This window comes from Silene latifolia, chromosome 9 (assembly GCF_048544455.1).
Source record: "Silene latifolia isolate original U9 population chromosome 9, ASM4854445v1, whole genome shotgun sequence".
In the NCBI taxonomy this organism is placed as follows: Eukaryota; Viridiplantae; Streptophyta; class Magnoliopsida; order Caryophyllales; family Caryophyllaceae; genus Silene; species Silene latifolia.
Genome location: NC_133534.1, coordinates 64514607 through 64535202, shown reverse-complemented (window position 1 = coordinate 64535202; position 20596 = coordinate 64514607). Strand labels below are relative to the sequence as shown.

The following is a 20596-nucleotide window of genomic DNA, read 5'->3' as shown; positions in this document are numbered from 1 at the left end:
GTTACATGAAGAGTAGACAGGCAAGAAATAAAATGCTGAGGATTGCAGCTGTGCAGGGGCAGTGGCTCACTGAGCCAGGACAAATTCAGTCTGCCTTTTTGTCCTACTATCAGAAGCTTTTGGGTGAGACACAGCCTATGAAAACTGTAAATGCAGCTATTGTCAAACGAGGATCTATTTGTAGTCAGGATCATTGGGACTGGTTGAATAAGCCTGTCACAAATGATGAGATCAAGAAGGCTTTATTTCAAATCCCTAACCATAAAGCTCCAGGTCCTGATGGATACTCTAGTGCATTTTTTAAAGATGCTTGGAGTGTTGTGGGAGAGGAACTTTGTGAGGTGGTTAAGGATTTCTTCATTCATGGCAGGTTACTCAAGCAGTTGAATCATACCTTGGTCACCCTTGTTCCAAAAGTGGACTTACCTCAGGATGTGACTCAATTCAGACCCATTTCATGTTGTAATGTGGTTTATAAGATTATTTCCAAACTGATGTGCTCCAGGTTGACTAGGGTGCTACCTGAGATTATCAGTCCTACTCAGGGAGGTTTTATTAAAGGTCGTAACATTATTGAAAATATTTTGGTTTGTCAGGAAGTTATAAGACTTTACAACAGGGCTTCTGTGTCACCTAGATGTTTGATCAAGGTTGACCTAAAGAAAGCTTATGACTCGGTTAACTGGGATTTTTTGCAGCAGATGTTGAATGCACTGAATTTTCCTGAGCATTTCAAACATCTTATTATGGAATGTGTTACTACTGCATCCTATTCTTTGGTGTTAAATGGAGAGACCTTTGGACACTTTCATGGGAAGAAGGGGCTCAGGCAGGGGGACCCTTTATCTCCTCTACTCTTCACTATTGCCATGGAGTATCTTTCTAGAGTGCTCAACTTTACCACTGAAGTTCTGGATTTCAGGTATCATTCTTTGTGTGGGAAACTGAAGCTTCATCACCTGATATTTGCAGATGATTTGTTGCTGTTTTCTAGAGGAGATTCTCAATCTATCATGTTGCTATTACGTTCTTTTGCCTCTTTCTCTGCTGCTTCTGGCTTAGAAATGAACAAGACCAAGTCTAATATTTACTTTAATGGGGTTTCTAAGAGAGTTAAAGATCAAATCTTTGCCAAGTCTGGGTGTATTGAGGGCAAGCTTCCCTTTAAATACCTTGGTGTTCCCATTACTGCTGGCAAGTTGGGTAAGAGGGAGTGTCAGGTCCTTGTGGAGAAAATTGTTGAGAGGATCAGAATGTTTGGGTCCAGGCACATTTCTTATGCAGGGAGATTAACTTTAGTTCAGTCTGTGCTCACTTCTCTCTATACATACTGGGCAAATATTTTTCTTCTTCCTAAAGGGGTCCTCCAAAAGATTAATAGTATTTGTCGCAATTACTTATGGGATGGGACAAGTACTTATGGTAGAGTACCTCTGGTGGGATGGGAGCAAGTTTGTACTCCCAAATAGGAGGGAGGTTTGGGTATTCGAGATAGTTTTCAATGGAATGTTGCCTCCATTGGTAAATTGGTGTGGTGGATTTATAGTAAGCCAGACAGTCTTTGGGTGAAATGGGTGCACCAGTTATTCTTAAAAGGGTGTCCCTGGTCTACATATCTTCCTAAGTCCCATTTGAGTGGCAATTGGAAGGCAATCTGTAGGACCAGGGATGTTCTCTCTACTGGTTACCTGAATGGTGTTTGGCTTGCTGATGCTAAAGGATATAGTGTGCAGTCTGGCTATCAGTGGCTTCGTCACAAAGCACCAAAAGTTGGCTGGGCTAAACTAGTTTGGTGTAATTGGGCTATACCTAAGCATTGCTTCCTGAACTGGCTCATTCTGAAGAATGCTTTAAACACTAAAGATCGTTTGTATAAACTTGGTATCTGTCCTGATGAGTTGTGTTGTATCTGTGGTACTGATAAGGAGACACTCTCACATCTCTTTCAAAGATCGCAGTATGTTCTTGCTGATCAACTCTCTGTGCAGCTGGTTGCGAATTCCTGTGCCATCTGGGAATGGAATTATTTGGTTAGGAAGAAGGAAATGGCCTGCTGTTAAGAAACTGGTCTGTGTAGCTGTTCTCATGAGTGGATATTATGCTGTCTGGCAACAAAGAAATGCTGCTAGGCTAGAAGGTGTGCTGTTACGTCCTGATGCTCTTGCTATGCAATGTAAAGACTTGATGAAAATCAAATTGTTAGGACAAGTGAGTAGAATTAAGAAGAGTAGTGATAGGCAATGGCTTGAACAAATCTTGATGTAAGCTAGTATAAATTATGATGTATCTTTGTAACCTTGGTTTGTGCTTAATGAGAATTCTTACATTTCACCCAAAAAAAAAAGTTCACTAAGCACTTAGTCGCATTACAATAGAGGGATGGAGGATTCGAACCTGGGACCTATTGTCCACAATACCTCCGTCTTAACCACTAGACTAAGACATCTTCGGTATCTCTATTAACTTTATCAAACTCATATATTTAAATAAATAAAATATTTTCCTTCAATTGAATTGTTAGCTAATTTTTCATATTTTCCCCGTTATTCCTACTGTTACTTTTGTTACATTTTTTGTCATTACTGTTACTTTCACAGCTCCCGGCATGATAATTTTATCAAACTTTTTAAATAAATATATCAAATATTTGAATTAAATCTTTCTGTTACTTAATTTTATGTTAGTTAATTATCTAATTGTATTAGAGTTTATATTTTAAAAAAATATTAGATTAGAATATTATTTAAGAGCGATCATTATTATGCACTAATTAAAGTACAAATCTAATGAACTATGAAATATTGTTTATTTTGGGAATCTTGATTTTATTTATCTCTTTATAGTTTCCAAAACACATTTTATTATATTTGTATGTTAGACAATTAACTTCTTCATACTTCTAAATCAAACAGTAAGTTTCCTGAGAGACCGTCTCTCACTACATTAATAAGAGACAATCAATAATAGCTAAAAACTAATTGAAAGGAAAAAGATAATAGTAAATAAAAATGATAACTACCTCTTATAAAAGCGGTCTCTCGCTAATATTAATGAGAGACTCTCTCTCTTAAGAAATTGTGCTAAATTAAACTATATAGTATTTGAATTATGTGAATTTTTATAACTTTATGTAATTATAATGAAATGCCTTGATTATAGTAGTATTGATATAATAGCAGCCCTTGTTTAACATTAGCTTACACATTTACTTATGGGTTATGCTCAGTTATAGACATAATTTAGTCAATCATGGACATAAATTAACATTATACCCTTGTCATTTTTTAAACTATCATTTTCCATCTCATCTCAATTCAATACCCTTAATTACTAACACCACCAACCACCGCACCACTACCTCCTCCACCTCATACCTCGAACCGCACCAACAATACCACCCCTGCCACCACCACACCACCCTTCTCCACCACCCCGGACCTCATATAACACCACTTATACCACCCCCTGCCACCACCGAACTAAATAATCTCCCTCCCCTACTAACATAAACCCCTTACTCCCCCTCCCAGTCCCACCAGACCACCTCTTGGACCACCCCTGCCACCATAGTCAACCTCAGATTGGGCCACCCATCCCCACCACACCCAAACCCCACAACCTCATATCCACTCGCACCACCACCGAACTCAAGCGTAGCATCTCCATCGTCTACCTACACGTCGAACAACCGCTCCTCTCCCTCGCCTCCATGAACGTTAGCCACCTCTGACCTTCGCTCCCCCCACTCCTTTACCAGTCACCACTCAGCCCCTTTCCTTTTATTAACCCTAATTTTCATCAAGCCCAATTTCATTAAGCCTAAATTGATTAAATCGATAAGTTTAATATAATTGATCCAAATTAACTTAGTTAGAATCATTATTTGATAAATTCCAATTTCGTTGACTAATTTGATTAATTTTGAGAGGGGGATTAAAGAGAAATTTTTCTTTTGTTGCTAGAAGGGTAAGGAATGGAAAAATAATGATAAAAAATTCATAAATGACTAATTTTGGTCCATAAATAAGCATGTACGTTACTTATAAATTAGAATGATTACTTAATGAATGATGATTAGTCGTATACGGAGTTGATTGATGAAGCACATCCAACGGTTTAATCACCTCACCTCCAAAAAAAAAAAGAGGGCTGTAAAACGTCGTCGACGTTTTATAACAAATCGTCGACGCATTTCATAAAAAAGACGTCTCCTACCCTTACTCTTCCTCTCTCTACCCAATTCTCTCCCAAGTCAAAAAAAAAAAAAAAAAAAAAAAAAAAAAAACGACAATTCACTCGACATCAACAAACAACAACACGAAAAATCGACATCAACAAAACAACGATTCAATGTCAAATGCTAACAACGAATCTGAGGTACGTAATTACACAATCTATTTTCATTTCAATCGATTTAGTATGATAATTGAATTAGATTTTAAGTTGATATATTGAATTACATGTTAAGTTGTAGTCGTGTATATGGATGAATGTAACAAACAATTACAAGTTAAGTCGTCTTAGAACTAGGATGAATGTAACAAACACGCCCAAACCCAATTTGTAGTCGTCAATTAGGACGTTGAAATTCAAAGTCCCTCATGGAGAGGGACGTGTATGTTAAATGTCCAAAATGGACAAGGACGTGAGAACTCAATGTCCCTCATGGACAGGGACGTGGACATTCATAGTCCGTCATGGACAGGGACTTTGAATATCAACGTCCTACCATGGACAGACTTTGAAACTCAAAGTCCATGCATGGTTTGGACGTGTACTATTCACGTCCATGCATGGGTGGGACGTGTACTATTCACGTCTGCCATGGTGAGGGACTTTGAGTTTCAAAGTCCGCTCCTGGTTCAGACTATGAAATTGTTTTTTCTTCGTTTTTTTTACTTTTTTCGTAAGTTTAGTAATTTTATCATATTTTAGCATGTAATCATTATTAATTTTGTGTTTTAACAGGATTCATTTGAGGAATTTGGTGGAAACGATGTTAATTACAACCGCCTATTTGAGACGGTTACATGTTTTGCGAGTCGGGATGAGGCGTTTGAGTGGGCTCAAAAAATAGCTTTTGATAACGGGTTTGCTTTAATAAAAGCATCAAATGGGGCCAAAAATCGTAAACAACCCGAGTTGCTAGGCTCTTACTTTCGTTGTTCAAGGTACGGCCGAACTAGAAAGAAGATCGATCCCGATATTCCCGAGAAGCCTAAGAAGAAAGGGACACCTAAGTGTGAGTGTTTGTTTCGGGTTCGAGCCGTTCGAAACCGGGCTAATGATATAAATGGAAAGGAGTTGATTGTTTGGAACATTTTGACCTCAGAGAAAGGTGGATATCACAACCACGAAGTAACAAAGTACAAAGACGGTCATAGGCATTTGCTTTGGTTTGAATGCCGAAGAGAAAGAGTTCGTGAGGCAACAAGTCCGGGCGTCGATTCCCCCGAAAGATATTAAAAATGGTCTTCATCAAAGAACTCCCGATAAACCCCAACCTACAAGCACCCAAATTTATAGTGCGGTTAACAAGTTTCGGCGTGAAGTTAGAGGAACACGCAATACCGCTCGACAAATGTTGGTCAGTAGCCGTTGCTTCTAATTATGTGGAATGGCACAAAACAGATCCCGAGACAAAGGAGCTTACTCATGTTTTTATGGCTCATCCGGAAGCGGTTAAACTGTTTCGTGCTTATCCACATGTGGTTCTTATTGACTCGACATACAAGACAAATAAATACAAAATTGCTCTTGTTGAGGTTGTTGGTGTAACACCGTGTGGTTCTTCCTTCTTAATTGCTACGGTGCTCCTTCCGTCAGAGTCGGAAGACGATTATGGGTGGATGTTGTTGAGATTAGGGAGCTACTAAAGGGTACGGTTCATCTATTTCTCGCCTTTGTCACCGATCGGGAGATGGGTTTGATCGGCGCTCTTGAGTCCCTTCATCCGAGTACTCCTCACCTTTTGTGTCGTTGGCACATTAACCGTGCTATGGAGAAACAAGCACTCTCAAAGCAGAATTTGATGTGCTACAAAGATATGATTTTGCACAGTCCAAAAAGCGGTTGGTACCGCGTGATCAATGCATCCACCATTGATGAGTTTAGGAGCGCTTGGGAATGTTTTAGTGAAACGTGGGAAGAGATGGCGCTTTATGTGATCAGTACATGGGGTAAATACAGGAAGAAGTTCGTGAACTGCTATACAAACCAATACTTTTATCTCGGAAACACGGCAAATTCCCGAGTAGAGTCCGCCCATTCACTTTTAAAAGCTTGGTTGAAGAGTAATAACCTAAACCTTGACACTATGTGGTTTCGTATTCATTTCATGCTTGAAGCGCAACACTTGAAGATTAGATATGAGCTGGAGGTTTCGAGGAGTAGGCCGCGAAATGGAGATCGTGTATTTTCATTGTTGCAAGGAAATGTGTCTATCAATGCCATTGAGATAATGGAAGCAGAGATTAAGAGAGGGATAGAGCTCGGGAATGTGTTGGAAGAGCATTGTGGATGTGTGCTAAAGGTTACTCATGGATTACCTTGTGCTTGTGCATTGATCCGATTACAAAAGAACGGGTAAGAGGGTCCATCTTGAAGATGTTCATGCTTTTTGGAGGACCTTGGAGTACGACAATGTTGGTGTACAACCCAAGACCAATGATGATGAGTTGGAGAAGTCAAGTTTGAAGAAGCTAGAGCTTGTGATCCGGCGAAGAAACGGGTAATCATTGAGAAATTGCGAGATGGTCTTCACCCGTAAGACGAGGAAGTTAAACCACCTCATGTTAGAGAAAACCCCAAAGGGAGACCGAGGGGTTCTACTACCCGAACAAGTCGGGATTTGAGCATGCAAGGAAGAAGGTCACAAAAGTTTCTACTCTGCGACGACATCCGCTCAACATACGGTGGGTGATTTTGATCAAGGACCGGTTGGTGCACCGTTGGAGTCCGGCTACACTAAGGGATTTTTGTCAACTTGGAATAAAAAGTATGCGGTCCCCCGAAGAAGTACGGGATTTCTTTGATGGTTGGGTAGATGTCGGTAATGATGGTCATTGTGGTTATCGGGTGGTCTCGCATGCTTTGCGCGGGTCGGGAAAGTGACTATTTAGTCATGAGAGAGTTGGGTATTCGGGAGATTAAGGCATACGAGTTGTATAAGGATTTTTTTGCTGATAGTGTTGTGTTGACTACGGGTCTTACCAGATACGAGGAGGCATTGAGACGGATGGAGTTCACTAGCAAAGGAGGATGTGGGCCTAACCATTGGATGTACGGGGAGTATTTGTTTGTCTTTGCATCGTTGTTTAACTGGACTATTTGTGTCATCGCCCGGCATGAAACAACCTCATCTCGTACTTGGCATTGTTGCACATACTTACCCCTAAGGCCCACCCCCATGTGACGAGGCCATATGGTGTTTTGTGGATCGTTAATTACCATCTCCATTGGATGAGATTGCATTGTCGAGTACCGAGAGACGGATGCACCGATGCCCCGATCGATCCTTTCTCGGCTAGGGTCAAGAGACCCTTTGGTTGCACCATATCTTTGATTTGTACGAGACAAACATCGAGAAATGGCATACGTTGATGGGAACTACACCTAAAGTTTATGGCGTAAGACTGTTCCCACACCAACCGATGAGAAACTGAGGAAATTAAACTTTGATAATGCATTTAAAGTTTGATTATGTAATAATTTAAAATACTACTTTAATAACAATCATATTACTAATTATGAAATTACTGGAATTCAAAATAACCGTTAGAAGAGCCTATAACCGTTATAATTCAAAAATGTCCGTTACAATTCAAAATAACCGTTATAATTCAAAATTACCGTTATAATTCAAAATTACCGAAATTACCGTTATAATTCAAAATTACCGTTATAATTCAAAAATGTCCGTTACAATTCAAAATAACCGTTATAATTCAAATATTACCGTTACAATAAAAAAAATAGCCGTTACAATTAATAGCTTATAAATAGGCCATTCTATGTGCCACTACAATCACAACATCCTCAATCACAACATCCAATCCTATTCACTCACTACAATAATAAAATGGTTCTCACAAATGCTCAAAAAACCAGAGTTTATCAAATAAGAATCGATCTAATTGTTCAAAATTTACCAATTCTAATTGAGCGTCTTGAATCGGTGGTTCCCGTGCCACCGTATGGCACATGCTTGAAGAGCCTCCCATTGGTAGCCTTTGTATAATTTTACAAGGAAACCGAGAAGATGTGCTAACTCCGAGCTAGAGATGAGGTTGTCTCTGATGAAGTATTAACCGAGAAGATGTGGGAGTTTCGCAGGTTAAGAAGCGATGTCTTTACATATTTTGAGCGTATCCTCACCGTGTGATCGATTACCCAAGACTATCGGACTTATGTCTTTGGTAGAGTCTTGGGCAAGGAATTCTTTATCTCTACTTGAATGATTTGTTGATCGAATATATGTCTACCCAACCTAAGAAGAAATTGAGGTTCATGATCATGACGAAGATAAGGAATCGTCGTCTTCATCATCGGAAGATAATTAAGTTCGATAGTTATTTAATTATGTTATGTTTTAAATAATAATCGTTTATGACATGGGGTTTGGGTTTGGGGTTTAGGGTTTAGGGTTTAGGGTTTGTGGTTTAGGGTTTGGGGTTTGGGGTTTGGGTTTAGGGTTTGGGTTTTAGGGTTTAGGGTTTGGGGTTTGGGGTTTGGGTTTAGGGTTTGGGTTTTAGGGTTTAGGGTTTGGGGTTTGGGGTTTAGGGTTTAGGGTTTGGGGTTTTAATTATGTTTTATCTTATTAAGTGTTGTGTCATGTCTGTTAAATTGTATCGTATTTTAATCAAGTGTTGGATTGCGTTTTAATTAAAGTTGTATTTTAATTAAGTTTTAAGTACTTTCGTTCATTTCAATGCATAACAATAAAAACACTAAAAATGTTCACACAATGAAAATATTCATACATAACGAAAGAGAATAAAAATATCCATACGCAACACAAATAAAAATATCCGTACATAAAAATAAAAATCTACACTACGGGGTAAGCTCATCATCATCATCATCCCCAGCATCATCCTCGGCATGGTCCTCGGCTCTGAAGAACGGCTCCATCTTCTCCACCAATCTCCGCGCATATTGCCACGTCCCCATTTCTTACCGTTTTATGATACCCATATATTATTCCTAGCAATTGGGCCACCCATGACCCATCCTGTGGTAAAAATATTCAAAAAATGTTAAAAAGCAAATAATAAAGAAGAAAAGCCAAAATTCGTCCCCGTCTCCCCAACGGCTATTCTCAGCATTCTTTATACAAAAAACCCTCTTCAATTCTTCATCAATCAAACAATCCTCACTTACAATCACTGTTTTTCATTTGCATTTAATCCAACATTCTCTCATTCAAAGCCTCTCTTTCTTTCACCAAAATCATCATCATCATCGTCATCAATGGAAGCAGCAACAACAATAATAAGAACTCCTCCATCAAACAAAGTAAAATCAGCATCAAGATTATCTCACTTATTAACCAACAATCCCGATATGGGTAGCGAATCGGATACCCATGAAATCCCACATTACCAAGTTGAATACGCACCTTCACCGCGAAAAACCCCCCCAACATCAAAGCTCTCAATTACTAAGACAAGAGGGTGTCTTCCAATGCATGAACTTTTACTTAATCTATCTCCTTCACCGAAAGCAAAGTCCAGGACTCGGCTTTCTGACCGTCTTGATATGGTTGACGAACTGGGTGGTGATCTTAGGAGGAGATGCAAGACCAGGACTAGTTCTAATAATGGCTTCTCTGCTTGTGGGTCGCCTCGTAATATCAGGAGGTCTAGAAGGAGGATTGAAAATGAGGAAAGGGATATTGTTGCTTTTGATGAGTTGAATAAACCAAAGAAGAGAAGAAACAGTGCCAAATCTAAGAAAGAGAAGCCTGATCCTCTCAATTCTGCTCTTCCATCAAGTATTTTCTTTATTCTTAAAAATTATTATCTGAATTGGGTTTTGATTATTGTTTAATGATTTTTCTTGAATTGGTATGTGTAAATAGAAGGGAATGAGGAAGGAGAAAGCGCATTGGATCGACTGGGTTTCATGATATGGGACTTAGTTATGTGGAGAGATGTTGCAAAATCGAGCCTTTGGTTTGGTTTAGGATGTCTTTGTTCTCTGTCTTCTTGCTTCACCAAGGGTTTAAGCTTTAGGTAATTCACCAATCAATTCTATGTCTTAATTTGTCATTTGTGTTCTTGCATTGGGGAAGAGTTGAAACCCTTGATGTATGTATTTTTGTCAGCCTTCTGTCAGTGATTTCGCAACTTGGGCTCGTGTTCTTGGCGGTATCATTCATGTCAAATATATTACATCAGAGGTAGGTCGTAATTCTAGATATTCCAGAATAAGCAAATTTGGTGTTGATAAATGATCATAATCATTGTTGATGTTAAATATGCAGAGAAATTGTACCAAAAAGACAGCAAGTGTGCTTGAAAGAGGAGGATATTCTCAAAGTAATTAGAATTGTGTTACCAGTTCTAAACCTTGCGATTTCCAAGGCAGCACAACTTTTCTCTGGAGAACCATCCATGACTTTAAAAGTAATTACACTATCTTACTTCCTACATTCCATTTGATTGTTTACGAGCTTGTAAATCTCATTTCTAACATTTATCATGATTAAACAGGTAGCTTCATTTTTTATATTTGGTGCTGAGTATGGCCATCTTCTAACACTTTGGAGGCTTTGTGTACTTGGTATGTATAATTACGGAGTACAATGGTTGTCCGGTGCTTGCATCCGAGTCTGATATATATACATGATTGGAAACAGCCAGCCTTTCTATGTTATTACTAAATGGTTATTGTTTTTTCTACAACTGAGCAGGATTTCTTACCAGCTTTACTGCCCCAAAACTGTACTCATCATATGCTGCTCAGATAGACAGTAAAGGTATACAAAATTAGATAAAAGGGAGTATTTGGGTTGAATGGTTTGGAAATTGACGAAATTTTTGTTGGATTAAACAGTTGATCAATACAAGTCAAAAATGGTGGAAGCATGGAGAGCTTGTTACCACAAGAAGATAGTAGCTGCGTCAGCTGCCACCGTCTTTTGGAATTTGTCCTCCTTAAAAACCCGCGTGTTTGCAGGTAAGGCTTTATTTTATAGCTAGCTAGTAGTGATGTCATCTGCTTTAATCCAACGTTTTGAGTGTGGAGTTCCAATCCTACATATCAACAAATACATTACTTACTTGGCGCATCCATTTGTTTACGTCTTGTTTTTCCTTGATTATCCTCCAAACTCATCCTGTCTTTGTTCATTTTCTCGCAGCTTTTATCTCCTTAGTTATATTGCGATACTATCGCCAACATTCAGACAACAGAACAGAAGAAGATACAATCCCTAGAAAGGAGAAGTCGAATGTAAAAGGAAACCTGACTGTGGAAGAAGAACAAGTAAATGAGACAGCAGCATCAAAAGTCTGACAAATAAAACAAACTGCTACATTCAGCTCAGAAACTCATACAGTGATACAGCAGCAGCATCTTGGTGCTTTCCTTTACTACCAACTTCTAAATAATCCATTTAAAAAAAGAGGCATATTTCTTTCCACAGCCTTGTACAATTTTAGTCAGTCAATTGTAACTTTTGTATTTCTCCTGTACACATAAAGTTGAATCTGGGTATTAAATCTCGGTATCAGTCTTGATCCCAAAAATCAATCAATCCAACCACAGTAATACTATCTGAATGGTTTTGGAATTTAAGGCTGTGTTGATGAATATCAGTTTATTTCCCACATTTCTAGTTCTTCACTTGCCAGTTTTTCGCCTTCATAGTTTGAATGTATCAGAAACATTAGGTCATTCATCTCAGGATTCAGCATTCCACCGGAAACAAACTCTTCAACTTCCCCGTTGATTTGAATTGAACTGCCTCCTTTCTCCTTACAGACCTGTCTATCCTTCATGGAAATGCGCTGTTTGATCGCATTCTGAAACTCACCAGAGGCCGAATAGACATTAGACATAAGTACATAAGCTCCAGTGTCGTTAGGATCAATCTCATTAATATTTTTTGAAGCCCAAATTCCCATATCGACATTTCCATGCTTTCTACAAGCCGATAGTAAAGAACCCCATATAATAGCATCTGCTTTAACGGGCATTTCTCCAATCAGCTGCTCGGCCTCTTTTAACAAACCAGCTTGGCCTAAAATACTAACCATGCAATTATAATGCTTAATTGATGGCTCAATTTGGTACCGTTGAGTCATTAGCAGAAAGTAGTCTGTTGCTTTATCGACATCCCCATTGTAACAACAGGCTGTTAAAACTCCAAGAAAAGTAACATCATCTGGTACCATACCCGATGAAACAAGGTCCGAAAACAATTGAATGGTGTCAGTTTCACGCCCGTTGTTTGCTAATCCTAGAATCATAGAATTCCAAGTCGATAAACCCTTAATTGGGGTTCTCTCGAAAATCTGAATTGCCTTGTCAATTGCACCACATTTGCAATACATGTCCACAATTGCAGTTACTACAATGACATTCAATTCAAACCCATTCTCACACATATGATCATGTACCAATTCCCCTTTTTCTAGGGAGCCCAAGTTAGCACAAGCATTCAACAAGCTTACCATTGTAAACTCGCTCGCTTTAAACCCATCCTCTTGCATTCTCCCGAAAAGGTTGATAGCTTCAACAAACTTGTCATTTCTTACACACCCACTTATCATACTATTCCACGAAATCGCATTCTTCATAACCTTAACCCCCATCTTATCAAACAGCCTCCTAGCTTCATCAATTTCCCTACACTTTGCAAGGCCCATAATCATGGAATTCCACGCAACAACGTCGGAATTTTGGCCTTCATCAAATACCTTAAATGCTTCCCTCAAAAACCCATTATTAGCATACATATGAATGATTGTATTCCTTATGAAATGGTCGGAATGAAGACCCAACTTTATAACCCTTGCATGAAGTTGAGCTCCACATTGTGCAAGGCCTAGATTAGCATAAGCTTTGAACAAAGAAGGGTAAGTAAGCCTTTGAGGCTCCATTCCTGAACTAGTTAACATATCTACAAAGAGCAAAATCGCGGTAAGTGGGGCCCAACTTTGAGAAAAACCTCTTATAATAGTATTCCACATAAAAAGGTTGGGATTATGTATAGAGGTAAAGATTGAATGGGCATATCTAATGTCAGCAACATGGGAGGTAGCAGCAAAGGCGAGGACGCGGCTAATTGCAATAGGGTGTTTAGATAAACCTGTTTTAATAAGGTGTGCATGAATTTTGTTAAGATCTTTGATGGTATTACAGTGAGTTTCTAGCAATGTAAGGTGGGGATGATTAGAGATGAAGTTGGACATGCTAGTTTGTGCTGGAGTTAGTGAGCAAAGGCTCATTGTACCCATTGCTTTTGTGGAGGCTACACAAAGGTGATAACTTGATAACTTAACGTGGCTTGTGGTCTTCAGACTTGAGTACATCTATAAAAGGATGAAGATATGAATACGACAAGGTTCATCTGATTTTACTGACGTTCTACATTTTGTGATTCTGTCTAATTTTGTAGCCTCGCATATTATTTATTGACACAAAGTTGGTCTTTATATAAGTTGAATTTCTGTTAAGTGAATTTATAACATCGGAACTAAACTTAAAAAGAAATAATTTTAAATCCAAAAGATTAGGACTTATATCAAACAATAATAGAAACAATTTTTGTCATCGAATAAGATACTCATATACGGTTATATCTTACTTCATGAACATGTAAGAATTGTAGCCTTGTAGGTAAATGAACTTGTGTATAAAGTTTTTTATTTTTAGAAGATAAAAATAGAAAAGCTCTTACAACCTAACATCCTTAGCTAACCGAAATCGACCCGTAACTCACCAGACTTGATAATCAGTGACCCAAACCCGACCGGATATTGACCCAGTTAAATTGATAACCCGACAATTATTAAGCTTAATATTGATCAAATGAAAGCGATTTACTGTTTAATTTGATACATTTGACTTAATAATGAAATAACTAAATCGAAATAATAGGCTGGCCTATTATGACTCAACTCGGCTCGAGTTGACCCGACCCAAAGACAACCCGACTGATCCGATTGTCATGTGTAGAGCGAATGACAAGAGTGGTCTTAACCTCCATAACCGACCCGATTGATTAACACATTAGTTGGTGAGTAAATAACACCCACGCACGTCTCCTCATTTCCTGAAACCTCTCACCCGTGACCCGGAGCAGCAACTACCAACATAACAACAAATAAACCTTGTAGTCTCACATTTGTAGGGTTAGATCGATTGAGTTAGTTGAAAATGTCGACAGCGAAGAGAAAGCCAGTGTTCATTAAAGTGGAGCAACTCAAACCCGTAACATCTGGCCATACCTTGATTGTTAAAGTGGTTTCCTCTAACACTGTTTTACAGAAACCCAGATCTTCTTCTTCTTCTTCTTTGAATTCTCGGGCTAATCGCATTGCTGAATGTCTTGTTGCTGATGAAACCGCTTCCATTTTCTTCACCGCCCGCAATGACCAAAGTATATTCATTTCTTTCCCTTTTTTTTCTTAATCTTACTCATTCTTTGTTTTGTGTAATTAATTTACATAAATCTAACTGGGTTGGAAGGAATTTTGTGTTTTGTTTCCGATTTTGTGAATTTCGCATTGGATGCTATATTTATTTATTTGTAAAATTTACTTTATTGTGTTTTTTAATGTGATAAATATGGGTTTTCAGGTGTTTATTTTGGTATCTAAAATCATAAAACATAACCACCATGATTATGCTGCTTGCTTTTTCTAGTTACGGAACAATGCCCGCCCGTTGATGCATTTATATTGGAGAATCAGTTGTTGATGATTTCGTTTGTTCCGATCATTTGTTTAAAATACCCCTAACCCTTCTCAAAGAATGATAAAGGTAAACAAATAATTAAGATGGAGGGAGTATAATTATTATGGTGGAATCCTTGCCACTCTATCCACTGATTAATCTATGATCATCATGCATCCTGCTCGTATCCATCTATGTGGTGCACTCACCTTTTGTATCGCTCACCTTATCTGAAGCCTGCATTTTTTTTAATGATAGTTTATAGAGCTTTCTACTTATCTTATACTCTTTTGGGCAACTTTTTCAATATTAATTCGCCTGATAACAAGGGAATATTGTAACCCTGGATTTCATACGAATTCTTATACAAACTAGTTTTCAACCCGTGTAAAATTGCACGGGTATATTTTTACGAATATTGTCGTAAATAATTAACATTCACAAAATATTAACCAAAAGACATGAATATTTTACACTCTATTTCTTTTATAATGACAATAGGTTAAAACGCTGCAAAAATTTAGTGTTAAAATATGGTATAGAGTATACTAAATGCAATGTATATAAAACAATATGCATGTCAGTTAGAAAAATTATATTGATTGAATATATTTATTTCCTACTCCATTTATGGTTAATTATACTTAAATTTAGTATTTAGTATTTTTGTAACAATATTGATTGTTATCAGTTGATGTATTTTTTATGTACTTAATTTTAATTGCTATTGTAATTTATTATTGTAGTAAAAATTTGGACTATATTTTTAACAGCCGGTGTAATTTATTAGTATAATTTTGGGCTGAGTTATTTACGTTTTAAATTACTCTTTATTCGTTATTATTCACTAATATTTACGTATAGAAAACATAAACGTAAACATTTACGTCTAAAACTTAAACATAAAGGTTTTTCATCAATTAATTCCGAAGTTTTTTATGTGGGTCCCACACTTATAAAAAAAACATGTAGATGATGATGTGGCTTAAGGAGAATGCTTGAAATGTTTTTGGTTTTATATAGATAAGATTGAAGGATTGCCTCCAGATCTCTCCACCTTCGTTTTGGGCAAAGGAGATTATTCAATTATTCCTTTCCCTCTTTGTAATCTTACGTATGAACTTCCCATCCATCATTTCTTTCCAGAGCACATAACTACTTGCACAGCTAGTCATACGTTGCGTAGTATTTAAAGTGGGAAGAATAAGAAAGAAATTGTAGCAAAAAACTACTCCGTATATGAATGTTAAGTCGAGCTAAATGAATATATGCATTAATTTGTTGTGTATTATGCTACCTCAATTGGTTTACTTGAAGTGGCTGGTTTACCTTTACTAGAGGTACAAAATGTACAATCTCAAATTGGTTAATTTAATTTACATGGATGCTATTTGCATATTATCATCTAATAATGTTGTAGTCAAAGTACAAAACAAAATGTTGTATCATTTGACACTAACGGATAGGATATTGCAGATGTAAGATCAGAGATGTAAGTAACATAACAGAGGCCACTGTCGATGTGTTTGTAATTTCATAAACGTTAACCTAATGCACTAAGTTTATTAGGACAATAAAAATTAAATAGACTAGCTGAAATGATAATGCATTCTTATGCCTCTTTGTTATGTGCAGTCGACCTCATGCAGCCAGGTGCTACATTGATCCTGCGGAATGCAAAGATTGACATGTTTAAGGGGTCTATGAGGTTAGCTGTTGACAAATGGGGTCGTGTTGAGCTCACAGAGCCGGCTAGCTTTGAAGTCAAAGAGGATAATAATCTATCCCTCGTTGAGTATGAATTGGTTAATGTCGCAGAAGAATGAATGAAGGGTTAGTAGCTTGTAGGGGGGTTTTGTATGCCTAACACAAAGATGCATTGCTTTTGTGTATTCCGCATATTAGTTCCAAGAAATGTATTACTGCTCTTTCGCCTTTGTTTGCCTCCTGAGGTCAGCTTCTCTTTACGAAAATGATCTGCGCTTCATTTAAGATTTGGGCGCGGTATACTTAATGTGCCTGGATATGAATGAATGAATGAAATTTCCTTTCCCAAACTCACTATTCATTTATGCATCTAATTTGATATGCAGTAGAACTTTTGCTACCAGGGGTATTATTTTTCCACCTGTTTTTTTTCATCTGATGTGCAGAGCCAATAAATCAAGGTCATTACATGTAATGAACCTTGCATGAGATAATTGAAACAAACAAGTCTACTTCAAATTCCTAGAATCTTCCTGAAGGTTTTATCATCTGGACTATTTCGGAGTACTAGTTTTAAACCCGTGTGATTTACACGGGTCTGCTTTTTAAAGCTTTAGTATAATCAATAAAATGTCGATGATGCGCGCAATCAATATTCTGGTTATATCATCCCCACTTAGATTTAGTCTTGTGAAAATTATTAAAATGTCAACTTTTAAGCTATAATTTGCTTCTTCTTTTTTCACATATTGATCTCCTTATTTGTTTTCACAAATATCATGCCTTTTTTCGCTTGAACTCAGAAAAATAATCTCCTTCTAAGTTCTAATTTTGTAGGTACGAAATGGATTTTAAAAGTAAAAAATCTGTTTAATTTTTTTTTTTTTAGTTAAAAGTCCGTTTAAATTTTGTAGCTATGAAATGGATTTTCAAAAAAATTACAGCAACTCTCCTATAGGACCGTCTTATAACATAGGACGGGCCCAATATGAGAAATTAGCCCACTAAAAGGATTTACGTATAAACAGTGGGAACAATGCTCCATTAAATCACATCTATTCCGTCGTAGTGAACCTCATCCCCATCAATCACCGTCTTACCAGCTCTGCAGCCCTACGCCTTGACCCTAACCACACCACCTCCATGGAAGAACTTCGACAACCACTAAGTCACGGTGATGCCGATTATCAATAAACGAGGTTAGAAATTAGATGGTTTTAACTTGATTACTCAAGATTTTAAATAGATTATTATGGGTTTTTTGTTTGATGTATTTTGTATATACTTTGATTTATTTTGTATATTCTTAATTAGAGGCTTATTTAAAGTGTCCCATACACACTATTTGATAATTAATATTTTTAACTTGAAAACTTATAGTTTTAATTTGAAAATTTTACAACTTAGTATGAATATTGAGTCTTTATAGTTATGTTATAAGTTCGAGTTTTAAGATTTTAGTTTACTAACTAGTAACTTTAACTTGATAACTTGAATGTTTCAAAATATAAATTAGGATTTTAGTTTAATAACTAGATTGTTGACAACTTATTGTTTTAAGTTAAAAACTCATTACTTGATGAATATTTTCAGTGGGTTTACGTCGTGGAGTAGGATCGTCGATCGTCGGCGACCCAAATGGGCGAGTTAGGTCAAGGACGAATTACTTTGGGATTGATACGGTGGTTTACAGGTGAGGGACGGAGGTTGCCATGACTAAGGGACACGGAGCAACAAAGGAAGAAATACCAGTGAAGTTGACTCAGCAAGAAGGGTGAAGAAAGGTTGGGCTGCCTCTTAATTGGGCCTGTCTTACTATACTAGTAGTCTAGACCTGTCAAACGGGTCAAACGGGCGGGTTACGGGTTTGGTCATTTCGGGTTCGGGTAAAATACGGGTCGGGTCTATTTCGGGTTTAAAAAATACGGGTTTATACGGGTCGGGTTTATACGGGTTTCGGGTTGAGTTTTGGGTTAGAACGGGTCAGATTAACGCCTTTTTAAAAAATTTCATTGTCTTTAATTCTACTCATAAACGCATAATTATTCTTAAATTTTAATTATTATCTAGTTTAGTATATGATATTAGTAAGATTAAACATTTTTTGCTTAATATTTTCAATATCATACCGTTAGACGAACGGTTCGAGACGGATTTTGGGTCGGGTTCGGGTAAACGGGCCGGTCAACATCTTTTTTTTGTTATTTTTTAAAACTTCTTTTGTATCGTAATTCCTACCATTTATAGGTCTTTTTATCATCCTGCTCGTCTTAGTCAACTTAATTGTCACCATTCTCGCCATCACCACCTCGTCATCATCATCATCACTACCCTCACTAACTCGCTAAGTACGACATGTGAGACTCAAATAAGATGATAATGATGACGTGGCACGTGATCAAAGGTTATGATGTGGCAGTGCTGACGTGGAATGTGGTTCCACGTAATACGATGAAAGTGACGGTGTGCCACACACTTCGAAGTGATGACGTGTCATGTGATCGAGGTGATGACGTGGCATTGCCAACATGGAATACGGTTCGATATAACACGGTGAAAGTAATGACATGGCACACACTTCAAGTTGATGACGTGGCATGTCGCCTGAAATGATGACATGGCAGTGCTGACGTAAAATACGGATTGACGTAATATGGTGAAAGTGACAATATGGCACACACTTTGTTGTGATGACGTGGCATATGGTTCAAGGTGATGACATGACATTCCGTATATATACATATATTTCCTTAAAATTTTACAAGTCAATACCTATTTGACATTTTCAATATTAAGGAAGATATATTGCCTTGACCCAACGGTCAACCCGTTACGGGTCGGGTTTCGACCCGCTATTTACGGGTCAAAACGGGTTCGGGTATTTTTCGGGTTCGGGTTGAAAACACCGGGTTATTTGCGGGTTATTTACGGGTCGGGTTACGGTCGGTTTTCGGGTCGGGTCAGCTTTTGACAGGTCTATAGTAGTCTTACACAATAATTAGTGAAAAAATTAATAGTATGCTAATTAATAGATTTGTATTTTTGAATAGTAGTTAGTTAACTGATTTTTAATTGAAATCTGTTAGTATCTATTTCAGTGTGTTAATTAAATTTGGAATCTTATCTATATAAATACAAGAACATTTCAATCATCCTCATGCGTCCACGTCATCATATGCAAGTTTTTTTTTTTTTTTTAAGTAAAGTGAGACTCGCATCAGATAATCTGGAATTAATTTCGCAAAACTGTCATGTTTTGTACGTAAATGTTTATGTTTTGTACGTATCTTGCAAAAAAAATATTAAATAATAAACTAGCAATTTAACAAGAACTTTATATACTAATTATTAAATAATAAAATATAATTTTTCCCAATTTTGATTATACCAATTTTTCCATTATTAATAATCCTTATTATTAAGATGATTATGATATATGGAGTAAAAATTAAGAAAATTAACAATTGAAAAAAAAAATACAATTTACGAATTTAAAACTCCGTATATATTAAACTAAGAAAAACACACACTATCATCTCATTAAATAATTCTTACTTTAAATTTGCAAATAACTAAATACACAGTAAATTGCTTACAATCAAACATAAATCCCAAACTTTAATTAAACAAAAAAAATTACATATTTAAAAAATTATAAATATAGATATAACTATATAAGAATAAGAATTGTTTTACAAATATGATTAAACTAGTTTTTGAACCCGTGCCCTGCACGGGTGGTAACGTAAAGTATTATTAAAAGTAAACTTACGTGTTTTTTGAATTTAGTAAATTACTAATTAAACTTTAGAAAATGGTCTACCCATACACTTTTTATAAGTTTGTATTGCTTAATTGTGAAGTACTCTGCTTTTTTTTTCCTCGATTTTTTAACTTATGAAAAGCAAAATCTGAAAAGTAAATATAAAATTATTGTAGATTTCATAATCTGTTTATTTACGCAATATACATTTAATTTTAC

The 20596-nt window shown here is 36.9% G+C and overlaps 3 protein-coding genes across 3 annotated transcripts; 2 read left to right on the top strand and 1 right to left on the bottom strand.

Moving 5' to 3' along the window:
* The first annotated feature begins 9283 nt into the window (after positions 1–9283).
* On the top strand, positions 9284–11836 carry LOC141599866 (reticulon-like protein B18). The gene is made up of 8 exons (XM_074419992.1): positions 9284–9994; positions 10082–10235; positions 10328–10402; positions 10487–10628; positions 10716–10785; positions 10916–10981; positions 11059–11181; positions 11366–11836. Exons 1-8 carry the CDS (start codon positions 9472–9474, stop codon positions 11518–11520), a joined length of 1308 nt encoding a protein of 435 aa, XP_074276093.1. The 5' UTR covers positions 9284–9471; the 3' UTR covers positions 11521–11836.
* Positions 11503–13606, bottom strand: LOC141599865 (pentatricopeptide repeat-containing protein At2g42920, chloroplastic). Its single transcript, XM_074419991.1, has one exon. It carries the CDS (start codon positions 13539–13541, stop codon positions 11820–11822), a length of 1722 nt encoding a protein of 573 aa, XP_074276092.1. The 5' UTR covers positions 13542–13606; the 3' UTR covers positions 11503–11819.
* Positions 13607–14282: 676 nt separating this feature from the next.
* On the top strand, positions 14283–16964 carry LOC141599867 (uncharacterized protein At4g28440-like). Its single transcript, XM_074419993.1, has 2 exons — positions 14283–14611; positions 16543–16964. The coding sequence occupies exons 1-2, from the start codon at positions 14389–14391 to the stop codon at positions 16731–16733; spliced, it is 414 nt and encodes a 137-aa protein (XP_074276094.1). The 5' UTR covers positions 14283–14388; the 3' UTR covers positions 16734–16964.
* The last annotated feature ends 3632 nt before the right edge of the window (positions 16965–20596 follow it).

What these genes read in the sequence shown, in the direction of transcription:
- LOC141599867 (XM_074419993.1), top strand. Translation starts at nt 14,389, where the DNA reads ATGTCGACAGCGAAGAGAAAGCCAGTGTTCATTAAAGTGGAGCAACTC. An exon ending in CACCGCCCGCAATGACCAAA is followed by an intron (nt 14,612 to 16,542) that starts GTATATTCATTT and finishes TGTTATGTGCAG; the next exon opens with TCGACCTCATGCAGCCAGGT.
- LOC141599866 (XM_074419992.1), top strand. Translation starts at nt 9,472, where the DNA reads ATGGAAGCAGCAACAACAATAATAAGAACTCCTCCATCAAACAAAGTA. An exon ending in TTGGAGGCTTTGTGTACTTG is followed by an intron (nt 10,786 to 10,915) that starts GTATGTATAATT and finishes ACAACTGAGCAG; the next exon opens with GATTTCTTACCAGCTTTACT. An exon ending in AAAAACCCGCGTGTTTGCAG is followed by an intron (nt 11,182 to 11,365) that starts GTAAGGCTTTAT and finishes ATTTTCTCGCAG; the next exon opens with CTTTTATCTCCTTAGTTATA.
- LOC141599865 (XM_074419991.1), bottom strand. Translation starts at nt 13,541, where the DNA reads ATGTACTCAAGTCTGAAGACCACAAGCCACGTTAAGTTATCAAGTTAT.